Here is a 14,450-nt window from a genome sequence, read left to right as displayed (position 1 = left end):
CTGTAAACAGGGCATAAACTAGACAAGCAGCATCTTCTTGCATGGTGGGAAGTCCTAATTCTTTATGTACTGTTGTGGGAAGGGCTGAGAAGAAATGGGAATTTGAGAACTTGCACCCATTTTGGTCAGATTAGTGGATAAACATATCTGCTTTGTTCTTAAAACTCTCATTACTGGCATGCTATATAGTGAGTTTATTTAACAATATATTTTATCTGCCCCCCACCCCCTTTTTGACAATAGTTTTGCTAAGGAATAAGGCTAGTTTGTCCCTCTATCAAAGATAAATTTCTTTTTTCCTGACTCCTTTCTCAAATCTTATGTTCTGTATATAATTTGACATATTTAAAATATAAAAAAAAAAACAGAATTTTTTTGCCATTTTAAATGGAGTCCCATGTTTAAATAAAAAGTGATTTTTTTTTATGTTGTTTTCTTCTAATTTTAGGATTGTATACCATCTCTTGATTCTTCACAGTCGACACCAACAGAGGAACTATCATCTCAGGGCCAGTCCAACACTGAAAAGATTGAATGCCAAGCAGAAAATTACCTAAATGCACTCTTTCGAAAGAAAGGTAATACTGATATACTTTGTCATTTAAAATTTGCAATAGACATCTAAAATGTTTGAATTTTTCTCTCACACAAGTTTTTAATATGTCAATCTCTACTCCATTCTTGATTATTTCCTTCTTTGTCCTTAGTTTTTCTTCATATTTTTAGGGACATTAGGATTTGCAATCACTGTAGAGCTGTCTTCTATTAGGCTTTCCTTTTCACCATTCTATTCTCAAATCTCTCCCTGACTTTATTTTCTTAATCTACTATAGGCAGAAGAAAATTTTATATGCTTCTGGTCTTCCTTATTTTGTTTCTGACTTCAGAAGTTCTTTTGTGTTCAATAAGTGATAGATATAATATATTGCAAAGCTGTTTTTAGAAATGTAACAGTTAAATCATTTATCAGCCAGGTTGGTAGTATATTTGCTGGCTTGAGATTTCAGTGTTTCTTTGATAGCTTGAATGTGCTTACTTGACATTACAATGTCAGTGTTGTTCTTTGCTTCCTGTCTATCTAAACATTAAATCCAAATGAGGACTGTTTTCACTTGTTTTCTTGCTTGATACACATGTATCAGGCAGAAGTTATTTTTATATCTTAAGTTACTTGAGAAAAATACAGAAATATAGACCCTTCCATTTTTTGTTCTTGGCCATTTGCGCCGTAGTAAAGTATCTTAATTTTTATCACATAGACCTTTGGAATAAGTCATGTGCAGGGGGAATGAAGGGTGGTGGTGGGAGGATCACTGTACCTCCCAGCTTCCTGAGATTGGGGAAAACATTACTGTATTTTCATCTAAGTATTGATAGTGCTTTTACTCCTCTTTTGAATTAGGTAACATCAGATATTTTCTGTTAAACAGATGACTTACAGGTTTTAATCTATAATGTTGAATATAGTCCTCACCTTTGAGAAAGGAAGCTTTTGTTTAGTCTTACTGTTACGAGTTCTTTTATGTGTTGAAATATGAAAATCCTCTGATGAGAAGAACCATTAGTATATTAAAAGGCCTAAAGTTAAGAACTATATATTTTTTTAAGTGCAGGGGACTGAAAATCTTTTCCTGTGTGTTACCAAAGTACTTAGTATTGAGAAATTGGCAGTATCTTTAAAAAACAAATTGTTTTCTTAAAATTTTCTTTATGAACCAATATAAAAATTATTTACATGATTTCTTTAAGAATTTTATATTAACTTAGAAAATTTTATTCTGTCTGTATATTTACATTTATAAGAATTATGTTATCAGACTTACATCACGAAGAGAGCTGGAGAAAATGTATGCATTTACACACATGCATGCAGTAAGTTTCACTCACCTTAGAACTTACCCAGTCGCCTCCTCCTTTGAATAATTTGTAATGGTAGTAGGTATAAATTAATCAATAATAATGACTTTTAGTATTTGATAGTATGGAGTTAGCCTGTGCTCCATTGCCCTGTTAAGAGTAATCAGTAAAAACTTGGTACTATTTCAGCTGATTCAAGCATCTGGGTCTCCAAGAGGTCTCCTACCAATGGTTGGGTGAGTGTTCATGGATATTTAGTGACCTCTCCATTTGGGGATTTTTTTGGTTTTCTTCAAGATCTTTGAAGGATCACAGAGTTTTTAAATGAAAGGTTCTTATTAGTAGTATTTTTGCTTTACTTCAGGTCTTCAGTATTTTTATCTTTGTTAATTTCTTTATTTGTAGTCCCTCATCACTTTCCAGATTTAATTAAACATAAGGACTTTTCTACTTGTTTACTTGGTTTTGTTTCTGTTGTTTGTTTTTAATTTCTTTGAATGAAATCATTTTCGAGATTTCCAATATGGTCTGACCAGGATGAGACTAGAAGATAATAACAGTATCTTTTAAATGGTTTTAACTCCTTTGTTTGTGTATTTGTTTATTTATTTAGTAAGTTCTTTTAACTTTACTTTGAAATAAAAGGCAAAAAATGTGTTTTTAAAGATAGGAAATTCCGAGTATTCGGAAGCAAATAAAATACTAATAAAGCATCTTGTTAGTGAAGTTTTTATTTGATTCCTGAAAATTTCTCAAACTCAGTCATTTATAGGAATGCTGCATATTAATAACATTAGTATTACTGATACTTTAAATCTGTTGCTTAGTTTGAGGAGCATAGCATGTGATCATCTTGCCAAAACATAGAGAAATCTTCTACTATCCCAATTGTAGCTTGTTTATTATCTTTCTTAACTATAGTTTTATGGAAGTTGATGATGTAAGCTGCTGTTATTGAGAACTCACACTTAGGATAATTAAGATGGTTGATGTCATCAATTATGATTGAACACTAAGTCCGTTTTGTGACTTACCTCATTTAATCCCAAAACACTGTTAAGAGATAGGTACTCTTGTTATCACTTTAACAGACTGAGATAATGAAGCTCAGAGAAGTTTTGTGTTGTGAACGTTTGAATCCTTGGAAGGAATTTTAAAAGGTCAAAGATTTTCTATGTGAGGAACACTTAGATTCTAAGTATTAAGTAGAAAATCATTCCTGTTCTCTACTACTTCGCAGCCTAGAATTAGGATTATTTTAATTGAATTAGGCAGGCTAGAGAGGACCTATGAGACATACAGAGCATTCCATCTTTGCTTTATATGAACATGAACAGCTTTAGTGATTAGTTCCCTTATAGTATTTAATAATTGGGGAAAACTTATTACTTAATCTAAATACAGTTTGGACTATCCCTTATAATTAGAAGCCAGTCAAAAATACTCCTGTAGGGTTGAGTAAGTACAGTCAGGGGAGTGGATATTTTAGTGCAGAGACGAACTTTTAACTAATTTTGTATATTCTTTACTTTAGAAATGTTTCAAAATTGAGTTCCTTCTAGAGGTTAACCTAGACAATTGTCTAGAATGCTAGAGTAGAATGAAACCTCCATGATAGTAGGGACTTCTGTTTTGTTAATTGCAGAATCCTCGGTATCTGGAATAGTACTTGTCACATCTTAGATCTTCAGTAAATATTTTTGAATGAATAAATGAGTACTAAGATAAACTGTCCATATATCTTCCAGTTTCTCTACGTATTCAGTGGTATTAGTACTTATTTGTTTTATTTGAAGAAGAAAATTATTTAGCGTGTATGTATTGTTTATCTTTTCCTACTTTGTACTTAAGTTTATTACTGTGTATAGCCTGAATATCAGTCAGTTTATTTGTTTTGAAATGTGGGTAAACATAGGCATATAGATATAAAATGCCTTTTCTGAAGCTGTCCCCATAGGATATGAACTAAACTGTTTTGACTTTGGCTTCACATTCTCTGATTACCTGAAGCAGTGTAAATCACTGGCTTATGATTCAGGAAGATATCTCATCTTTTATTTTTCAGTTAAAGAAGGCTACTTGACTAAATTGGACAGATAGTATGCACGTTGTAGCTGAATGAATCATACTGCTAAGTGTATATAACAAAATAAAGCCTTCCTTCATCAAAATATAATGTTTTTCCTACTTTATCTTTTACCCCCCCACACACACATTGAGCATTCATGTAACTACTATTCTGGCCTTTTCTTTTCGAAGACCTTGATATATAGTTGAAAGCTGCTATTAACCAACCTTTCCCCCTTAAATTAATTGTTAGCTAGGTTTTATATAAAGTTTTTCATGGCTCTTTTGAACACAGATCCTTTTCCTTTTAAACTTTTAATTTTTAAGCTCTATAATACTGCATGAAATAAATATTAATACTGCTTATTAATTAATTGGATTATGACTGATACTAAAACATTTGACTTCTTAGAAACAGGAGTGTTAATCTTTTAGATTGCTTTTCTCTAAATGCAGGTATCCTAGAATGACTATGTAAATTTGACCTGATTCATTCAGGCCCTAAGCATTTCTTATACAAATGTGCCTTTGTGATAACACGTGGTCATACATTGACTTTTTCTTTATATGTGGGCTGCCTTTTTAGAACTCTTAGGGAACTGTATGTTAGTGTCATAAAATAATCCACATACCATTATGAGCCACAATCCAGAGGTATCCTTGAAAAGATTTTTCTTATTTTGCCGTGTAGAGGATATGAATAAAATTCTAAGAACACACTTAAAATTATAACTGTATTTAAGATTTTAAGCATTTCTGTTAAAATCACCTTTCTGCCTGCAACACCATCCGTAGCAGGAATTAAAGGCCGACTATCAGGTCATTCATTCATCATCACATGGATTCTTATCTCCTTTTGTCTTTTTTAATCTCTAATTTGACCCAGTCGTTTACACCTTTACAAGCACCCAAATTTTCTCCACTGTGTTTTCTGGAACTTGTGGTCTTTCATCAGCAATCCCCTATATCCTCAGTCTTTTCTTTTAATGTTCCCTTTACTTTACTGCTTTAAGTGAAACCTATATATTCATAAAAGATGCTTTTGTAGACCTTTCCCTTGCTGGATGTTTTTAATTCCTTGCTTTATGTAATATGGGGGTGATAAAATTAACAAGCAACTTCTGAGATCTTTATAGCTGCTTTCCAATCATTTATTTGCCATCCTTACTCCAAACCCTGAGCTTGTTTGGAATATCTAAATATTCCATCCATATTATCATGTTGCACACCTCTACCAGCCTTTTCACTTTCTTCCTCCCATCTTAGTTCTTGGTGACTTCAAGTTCTATGTAACTGTTACGTTCTACATTCTGGCCTCTCAGTTACTTGACCTCTTCATTTCCAATGATCTTTTCCTCCATTCCACTCCAACCACCTTTCCCATCATCATCCCTAGACCTTTGCCACCTCACAAAAATAATTTCAACCATCCCTATTTCTACTACCATTTTATTTCAGTAGGCATCCCAGTATTTTTTTTAACCTCCTTGCAACCCCCAATCTATTGACCATACCACTTCTCACTGTTACTGTCTTACGACTTCACGTCTCTCCTTACTCAGTTTAGATACTGTGCTCAATCGCTGTAATCATCTTTCTGTAAAATTTTAACTCCCTTGCTTCTCTTTTCCTTTGTCATATTTGCTTGTCAGAACCTTATCTATGTTTTAACCCTATTCTCAATATCTTACACACTTACCCTGGAACAGCTGAACTTGACTAAAGTAAAACACCCTATTATGCTGACTTTCTAAGTCTCACCTAGTCCCTTTCCTCTGTTACAGGTGGTTGTTTTATATCCTTCTCAAAAGTTCACAACTAAAAATTGTGCTTCCTTTTTGTAGCACAATCACCTTCTAACATATTATATAATTTACTTATTTTTATTGTTCATTGTCTTATTCCCTTTGCTAGAATATAAGCACTATGAAGAATTAGATTTTTGTATTTTTGCCTGCTGAGATATCTCAAGCATCTGACAGGTAGTAGATAATTATTTTCTGTACTTTTACCATCTTCACTTCTCAACTCCCCTTTTCTTTTCAACCCATCCCAATTAGACTTTCTTTTCTACTACTCCATTGAAATTGTTTTATCAGTTTCATTGGTAATTCCATCTTGTACTATTCAGAGGAAAGTTATTAGTTCTCACCTTATTCAGCTTTTCAGCATCAATTGATAGGGATGAGCACTTCCTTAATCCTGGTTTCTAGGAAACTATATTCTTTTAATGTTTCCCTTGTCTTGCAGATTACTTCTTTCACATGCTCCTTGCTGCTTTTTGTCTTTTTTACCTTTAAATATTGAAGAGCCTAGGAGTTAGTCCTCAGTTGTCTTTTCTTCTCAATATGCCTTCTCTTACTTGATGGCATCATTTCATCCAGTGGGTTTAATTACGATGTATGTGTTGATGACACCTGAATATTATAGGATTATATCTAATCCTAATCTTTTCTCTAGCTTTACTCTCTTATATCTGTCCACTTGGTATTCTTCAGTAGAATATTCAGTAGGCATGTCAGAATGACCTATCTAAAACAGAACACTTGACTTTACTCTCCCCAAACCTTCCCCTGCCCCAGCCTTTCCTATCTTAGTAAAAAGTATCACCCTTGACCCCAGTTGGTCAGTCCCCAAGCTAGGAGCTTTTCTTGATTCCTCAGTATCCTGTATACCCACATTCAACCTATCATCAACTCCCATTGGTTCTACCTTCAAACCATTTCCGTAGCTGCCATCCTAATCCAAGGCACTTCATCTCTGGCATATACTACTTAAAAAGCCTCCTAACTGGTGTCTCTTCTTCTACTTTTCTCTTCCCTACCAATTCATTTTTTCTACACAGAAGGCAAAGTGATATTTCTGAAGCCTAAACCAGGACATTATTCCTCTGCCCAAAAGCTTCCAATGGCTTTGCATGTCACTGAGAGTAAAATATATCAAAAATTCAACCTACATGGCCTACTTCTGCCTCCTCTTTAGCCACATCTCTTATTGTTTATTCTTTTGCAGACTCTGGCTTTTAGCTTTTCCTCAAATGTGCTAACCTTATTCCCACCTTAGGGTCTTCCTACTTGCTGTTCCTGTTACCTCTGTCTGGAATCCTTGTTTGCACCTGAGCATTGCCCTCCTTCATATTATCAAACATTACCCTGGCCTGACCACTCATTGCCCCAAGCACCCCATTTATGATAATTCTTTCAGTCAGTCTCTTTCCCATCATTTTCCTTCTCATTTGTCTGTTTCCCTGACTCCTCTTTTAATATCTGTTTGTTATCTGCCACTTCTAGAATATAAGAACAGTAAGACAGGGATTTTGTCGATATCTCCTCAGCACCTAGAATTATACCCGGTACAGTTAAAACTCAATAACTTAATTGAGTGTCTGTAGAAGAGGAATATTTTAAAGATCAACAGTAATGCTTTAAAATCATGATTGTCTATCCAGTTTTTTAAAAATGTTACTTATAGCTGTAGTATGCTAGATCTTTTAGCAAAGTCTTTAATGAGTCCTTGCATGTGATAAGAAAGTTCCAGTATTCTAAGATGTTCTAGGAATCAGCCCAAATAATGAAAATATAAGTGATTATAAATTCCTTTCAGAAATGTTTAGTCATTGAATTATTCTTTCAATGGTTATACACAACTCATAACATTTTGAGGACATAATTTAAATTTTGGGGAAGCAGTGGTTCTTTCATTTATCTTTATATAATTCTTTAGAAGTTTGTCTAAATTATTTCTTTGCATATTCTAATTCAGTTGAGAAAGTGTAGTCTGTTAGGTGAGAGGGAAGACCTAATTCTCAGAAGAGATACAATTCTATTTGGGGCCCTATTTTTTGAATTACCATCTGTCCCTGGGTAGTATTTCTCCCCTGTGCTCTGTCTCTAATACTGCAGATAGTGAAATTAGCCTGTATGTGAATAAATGTAGTAATCTATATATGCTGTTCAAAATAATGAGTACTGAATTGGAAAAAGCACTTTTTTGTGGAAGTAATAGACAGTTACTACGTGCTATTTAACTGTTTCGTATTAACCATTTAAAAATCTTTTTAGAATATTTTTCTGATTTTCTTGAGTAACTCATGAATTCACCAGCTGTGTCATCACCTATGTGTTCTTTCATAAAATCCTGCTAATTTACTTCTTTCTTTCCCTGAGTATGACTTTCCCCAGAGCAAGACTAGCGTGTTGGCCTTTATAAAACATATTTCTCGTCCATGGTTAGAGAAGTTAATTCATTCAACAAAGTTCCACTAAGTTTCCTTCTATATGCCAGGTACCATACTAGTGGGAAAAAGACAGAAAACATCCCTGTCTTCTGTGTGCTAGTGAGGGGAAGCAGACAGTAAGCAAGTAAATTCTGTTTGTCGTTGAATGTGAATGCGTGCACGCACGCACACACACACACACCTTACACACATGCTGGATATAAATATATATGTAGGTGTTGTGGAGGCAAAGCAGGGAAAGGAGCTTAGGGAATGCCAGGGTAGAGGTGGGAATTGCAGTCTTATAAAGAGTAGTCAAATAACATTTGAGCAAACGCTAAAAAGAAAAAAAGTAGGGTATCAAACTCAAACTACAGAAAACCTGGGGGAAATACATTTCAGGAGTTAAAGCTAATATCAGCTTTGAAAAATTATAGATCAGGCATGTAGGAGGTGATCGCCACTCCCATTCCTCAGTTTTACAGATTATTTTCCTTTTAAGACCAAGCTAAAATTATAGCATTTAAAAGCAGATAGGGGATTTGGAGATTATTTAACTCTGTTCCTTTACTTACATACAAAGAAGTAACAGTTAAATAACTTGACCAAGCAACATGTACTATAATGTAAACAACTGATTAAATAATGTAAGATAGTTAATGATTATTAATAGTACTTAGTAAAATAATCAAAAAAGCATTTTTAAAATGTTTAATTAATGGATTAAAGAGTTGCCTGCATGAAGTTTGATGGTAATAAAAGAGATGGAGGCTTAGTTCCTGTTGCTGTTTGGTGATGAGTAGTATTAAGTCAGAGTGAGCTGGTGAAGTATTGAACAGGTGAATTAAATGCCTAAGGTTCATCCATGTCTGAATCCATGGAACTAGCTTATCTGAACCATCAGCTGAAGCCACAGAAAAGGCACTGGGATTTTTTTAAAAACTTCTTTTAAAAATGGATGAACTATTTAAGTTCCCGTCACTTGTAGTTTTTCAGCTCCTGGTCACCCTTTAATGTGTGGAGTCTTCATATCGTGATCAGACTCACTTGTATGAACAAACATTTTATCTGCATGATCTAAAATTTTTTTTAAAGATTTGGTGTCAAGTATTTGTGACTCCTTTATCTTTGCCTGACAAATGATGAGCATCAAGTTGAAAGATTTTCTAATCATAAACTCTTCACTATGTGATGTTAACAGTTAACATTTCCATGGTCCACTTCATTAAACCCAGCCTCCTTAGCAAGATGTAAGACTTTTTGCTTTACAGTCAACATTTCTTTTAACTCCTTGAAGTTAACAGAAGAATATGCTAGGTTTGTTCATACTCCATTCATTGTTTATTGTGATACTGTTTCCCAAGCCTGATTGACTGAGAGTATCTTTTTATCAAAACACTTTCATAAGTCCTACTTCTAGAAGTGTCAAATTTATCAGCATCCCACAGCAGATATTTCATGCCAAGTGTGAAAAAGAAAAATCTGTGTCACGTGGGTATCTGTCCACTGTTCTACTTTGTCAGAATACCTGTGGCGTCCCTTGGTCCCCCAACAGGGGCCATGAGATGGGAGATTAAGCAAATTTACTGTTTTTTTAATAGCTCTCAGTTTCTACACACCTCCTGTACTTTAAAGCATCTCTGCAAAATAGAGCATGATTCTCATGTTAAAAAATGTGTGTTTCATAATACATAATAATGTATGAGACTGCAGACCATAAGTATACACTGTACTGGTGGGCTATTTAAGAGATTTTTAAGGATAATTTTGATTCTGTGAAATGATTTCTACCTTCTTTGTCCGTTTTAAGTATTATTCCATCATATCCCTCTAAGAGTATTGATTTTAGTAGATTTTGAACTCGTTGGAGGCAAAGACTATCTTAATAATTTTTATCTTTCCAATTCCTTATAAAACATTTCTTAGTTTTTTGAACAGAGTTTTGGTCAAAGACATAAATCAAAATCATAGCAGATACTCTTCAACATGTAATATATATTTGCTGCTCAATTTATGTATAATTATGCATTTTAGGGTTAAAGTGAGAACACTGCCTACATGTATGTGTGGTGGAATAACATGGCTCAGCTGCTGAACAGATTTTAGGGTACCATACAGCAGTGTGGTTCAGGGGTGTTGGCAAGGGGCCAAGCAGACACAGGAGAAGCCTGCTCAAAAGACAAGACAAAAGCAGATTCCTGCTTTCAGTTGCTATATATTCAGGTGTCTTAAAATTTTGCTCTATGAAATATTATGTTTCTAAGATGAGGGGTTTTTTTGTTTGTTTTTTTATGAGAACTGATGTTTATATGTTTCATTCAGTCCTCCTGCTGCAAATTGTGTTTGTTAGATGCTGTGAAAATAAGGGTTTGTGTTTTTTTAAAACTTCTTGGAAAGCCTACGTTTCTTAGAGGTCTGCTTTTCTCTGATTTTTATCTTTTTAAATTTTGTCGCTAAGTTTCAATTTCTTCATGTTATTTTAAATTTTTTAAATTCAACCACAATATTTGTTAGTTTGTATGCTTTTAAAACAGTGGTTATGTCTTATTATATACCTAAAAACAGCAGGTTGTTAGATGACTTCAGAGTGAAAACTACTATGACTATTCTTTTGCTTAGTTTCTTTCTAAGATGTACTTTTAAAGCATACATATAGAAAGTTTTCATTGTCATTGTAAATAATACGTCTAAAAACTCTAATCCAGAATTCTTAAAAGTATGTTTCCTCTTGGTATTTTAGCTGTAAGACTTTAAACCTGATTGTAGTCTGCCTGCAAACTTAAGACAGCCCAATATACTGAATTGGGTGGTATTAGAATCTCAAGATCAGGACCTTTTGAGGAAAGAAAGAAAACTTAATGGCCAAGAACATTAGCTAAAGACTGAAATAGTTCATGTGTCCTGAACTGAAATAATAAGGGAGAGGGAGAGGTATTTTACTAGTCAGCTGTTTTGTTTTGTTTTTTCCAGACAATTTTCTTCATATACTGTGGTTTTGTGGATGATAAACTATAGTGTAAAAAGCACCTGAGTTATAAGCCAGCCACTGAATCAATCTACTACCTCAACTTTTTAATAAAAGGTTGAAGTTCTGTCTTGCCATAATTTTGAGTCTGTATTTTCAGTTTCTTAATCTCACATAAAGATCTTTTTTTAGTGCAATTTTTGTAGAAATAGCACTTTGTTAAATATGCTCTAACACATGAACTCTCCTCTCTATCTCATTTAATATGATATAGTTATAATTCTCTTTTGAATAATTACTTATTCTCTCTGGCACTTTGGAACCTCAGTGGCTGATTAATTCTTTCTGAATTTCTCTTACAAAGATATAAGGAGTCTAGGATTCTAGCAGAGGATTTGATCAAATACTGTACTTGTGAAATGTGATAAATTAGTTTTATAAATTACCATCTCACCATTTTAAATTTACATGTAATTATGAACTGTCAGTTACAGTTTACTATTTGCTGTTGGCTAGTTGTCCATTATATTCACAGCCTGCTCAGACTGTTCTGTTGATTGGAACTCATTGATTTGTTATTACCAAGTAGCGATCACCCTCTACCTTTCTCCATATGGATATATATTTGTATGTGTGTGCGTTTTCCCCCTTAAAGTGTTTTGAGTGAAGTCTTCTAAAACGTTTCTATCTTCAGTAGAAAGGGCAAAGCCTAAGTTTTACCATGAAACATATATGGATTCAAATCTTGCCCTACCATACATTAGTTACATAGTTCTGATAAACTACTTACCCTTTTATGTGACTTAGTTTTCTCATATGCGCAAGAGGCATAATAATTGTGGATGCTTATTTATACTCTGTTGTCTACCCTCACCCACCAAAAAAATAGTTTTATTAAAACAAAAGGTACTAGTTTAGATTTTAGTTTGATAGGTATGCTGTGTGTTCAGTAGTAGCTTCTGGTGGAAAAAAGAATATGGGCTATGGAGTCAAACCTAGATGGGTTGCTTGCTGTTTTGTTTGTTTGTTTTTTAATTAAGAAGCTGTGATATTGGGCAAGATACTTAACTTGGTGATATTATTGTGAAGATTAATATAATGTAAATGAAACATGCAGCTTAGTGCCATATGTATACTAGGCATCCAGTGAAGAGTAGCCCTATGGTGGATTACACTAATTTTTTTTTTTGCTTTTGAGTGTACGAGAAATCTAGGCACCAGCATGTAAATGACTTGCTTTACTCATAGTATGGCATAGTAGTTAAGAGGTCAGATTTTGGATTAGACCTGGGTTCTAGTCCTGGTTCTACTACTTACTCAGCCTTGCATGACCTTAGGCAAATTTTTTAACCTCCTTAAGACTAGTTTCCATTTCTATATAATGGGAATAATTGTGGCATTTTTAAGAGGATTATTGTGATGATTAGAAGAGATAATGCATCCAAACTGACCAAATTGTATACATTATTTGTGTGCAGTTTTTCTTGTGTACCAGTTATACCTCAATAAAGTTGGGGAGGGGTGGGAAGAAGAGATAATGTAAGGACTCAGTAATCTAAAACTGCTGCTACTGTTATTTATTATCATTATCATCAGTTACTTGGAATCACAGTAAATCAAAAAAGGAAGATCACATAGGGTTTAGTTCTCAAATTAAGTCTTGTAATCATTAAGAAGATTGTCCTTAGGAGCCCATGAATTAATAACTAACATCAGGGTGTAAGGCATCATACAGTCTCAAAAGTGAGTAGTAATACTTCAGAACTGTCAGCAGTAAATATATCAATAGTACTCTTCGGGTACTTTGGGGGAGTGGAATTGTCAGGTAAACAGAATACAAATTATAACGTTCTTTGTGTTTATTTTATACAAATGAAAAGTCACTTTTTTGCTTTGGTTTCTTAGTTGATAAAATGGGAGAATTTTTGCTAAAGTGTGTTGATATATTGTTAGTCTATGTAGCATTAAGGAAGTGAAACAAAGGTAAAGGAATATTTGAAAAAAATTATTGTACAGGCATATACACCAGTCAGCCTTCAATAATCATGTGAGACACTTTGAGGTAAAATTTCAGCATGGATAGTTTGAAAAGTTAGCTAATCCTGCTAGCCATTTTTCATATTCCCTTCATGTTCTGATTAATCAGAGAACCGAAGCTAATTTTAAAATATTAACTAATAACAGAGTGAAAATCTTGTATGAATATATTTGTGTAATGAAAGGACACATTTTCTAAAGCAAAATATAGATTATTTGGGAACTATTTATTATTTTAGATTACCTTTTGCTTCTTTAGGTATGGGTAATGAAGAGTATACATTATAGTAACTAGAAATGTTAAAATACTTTTATATGTATTTAAGAAAATTTATTTTTTATTTAAGCCAGCAACATGTTAAAGTGACCTGCCTTAGGGTTGCTTCTGTCTTAAATACACTAAGTTAGGCTAGCAGTGTTTCTAATGAGCAACTGGAACCATGATACTAGCCACATATTCTAGTGAGTCTGATCATATGCTCTAATATTCTGGTATTATTTGAACTCCAAAGCCTTTTGGGTATGTTATGGCCTAGTGGATCCTGATTTACTTTGCACATACTTCATTTTTCAACTTAAAATACTCTAGAGTTCTACAAAACCATCTGTGAGCTCATGTTAGATGATGGCAATTTTTTTCATGGGAGTCTTTATCCATTTTTGTTTTTCTAAAAAGCACACTTATTGTTCTGGCAGTACTGGTTGATGTTGTTGAGGTTTGTTTGTAAAAGAAGCACTCACTTTTTGGTTGGAGTAATGGTCACTGCCTACCTAGATTAGGGTATGTTTATGTACCTTCGGCATTGTCGTTTGTTGGAGTTATTGGAGTTCCAGAGTTGCAGGCCCTACATGTGTCTAGAAGGTTATAGAGGTAAAACTATGGATAATATTGACAAGTCTGTGATTCTTCCTGTTACATGCACTTCTTTGACTTAATCCTTGTTAACCCTGGAAATGTTTTAGACTATTAATAGAGAACATTCCTTCATTGTTGTTGAATATTTTGTTAGACCAAAAAAAAAGAAAAAACAATTACCATCATGGAGCCAGTGCTGTAAAATGGTGCTGTCCAAAATCACGTGTGCATGTAGTCAGGAATTAAGTAAGGTGATCCACTGGAGTGCAGGAATTCTATTTACATTGATGTACATCCTTGATAAAATAAGACTTCTCCAATAAAGGGAACCAAGGCTCCTTGGAGAAGTGGTTGCTTCCATGGCTGGGGCTGGGAAAGTATAAAATGAATTTGGAGCACTTTGTGGTGCCAGAAAGTAAGGAAGTCTCAAAAAAAGGTAGATTGGTAGGATG

At 33.9% G+C, this 14,450-nt stretch overlaps 1 protein-coding gene across 9 annotated transcripts in view; it reads left to right on the top strand.

Moving 5' to 3' along the window:
* The window catches only part of LCORL (ligand dependent nuclear receptor corepressor like), a 162,149-nt gene that overhangs the window by 56,216 nt on the left and 91,483 nt on the right, over positions 1-14,450 (top strand). For 8 of the 9 annotated variants that reach the window (XM_089911705.1, XM_022566862.3, XM_022566841.3 and 5 more), the window contains one exon: positions 449-578. In XM_089911705.1, the coding sequence (XP_089767831.1) occupies positions 449-578 (130 nt within the window). Of the gene's footprint in view, positions 1-448; positions 579-2,050; positions 2,094-14,450 lie in introns of those variants that run through there. The other variant, XM_030760164.2, reaches the window with a different exon arrangement.

The sequence above is a fragment of the Delphinapterus leucas genome, chromosome 5 (assembly GCF_059928025.1).
Source record: "Delphinapterus leucas isolate spDelLeu-1000000601 "Yukka" chromosome 5, BTC_Dleu_Yukka2, whole genome shotgun sequence".
In the NCBI taxonomy this organism is placed as follows: domain Eukaryota; kingdom Metazoa; phylum Chordata; class Mammalia; order Artiodactyla; family Monodontidae; genus Delphinapterus; species Delphinapterus leucas.
This window is presented reverse-complemented; position numbering and strand designations above follow the sequence as displayed.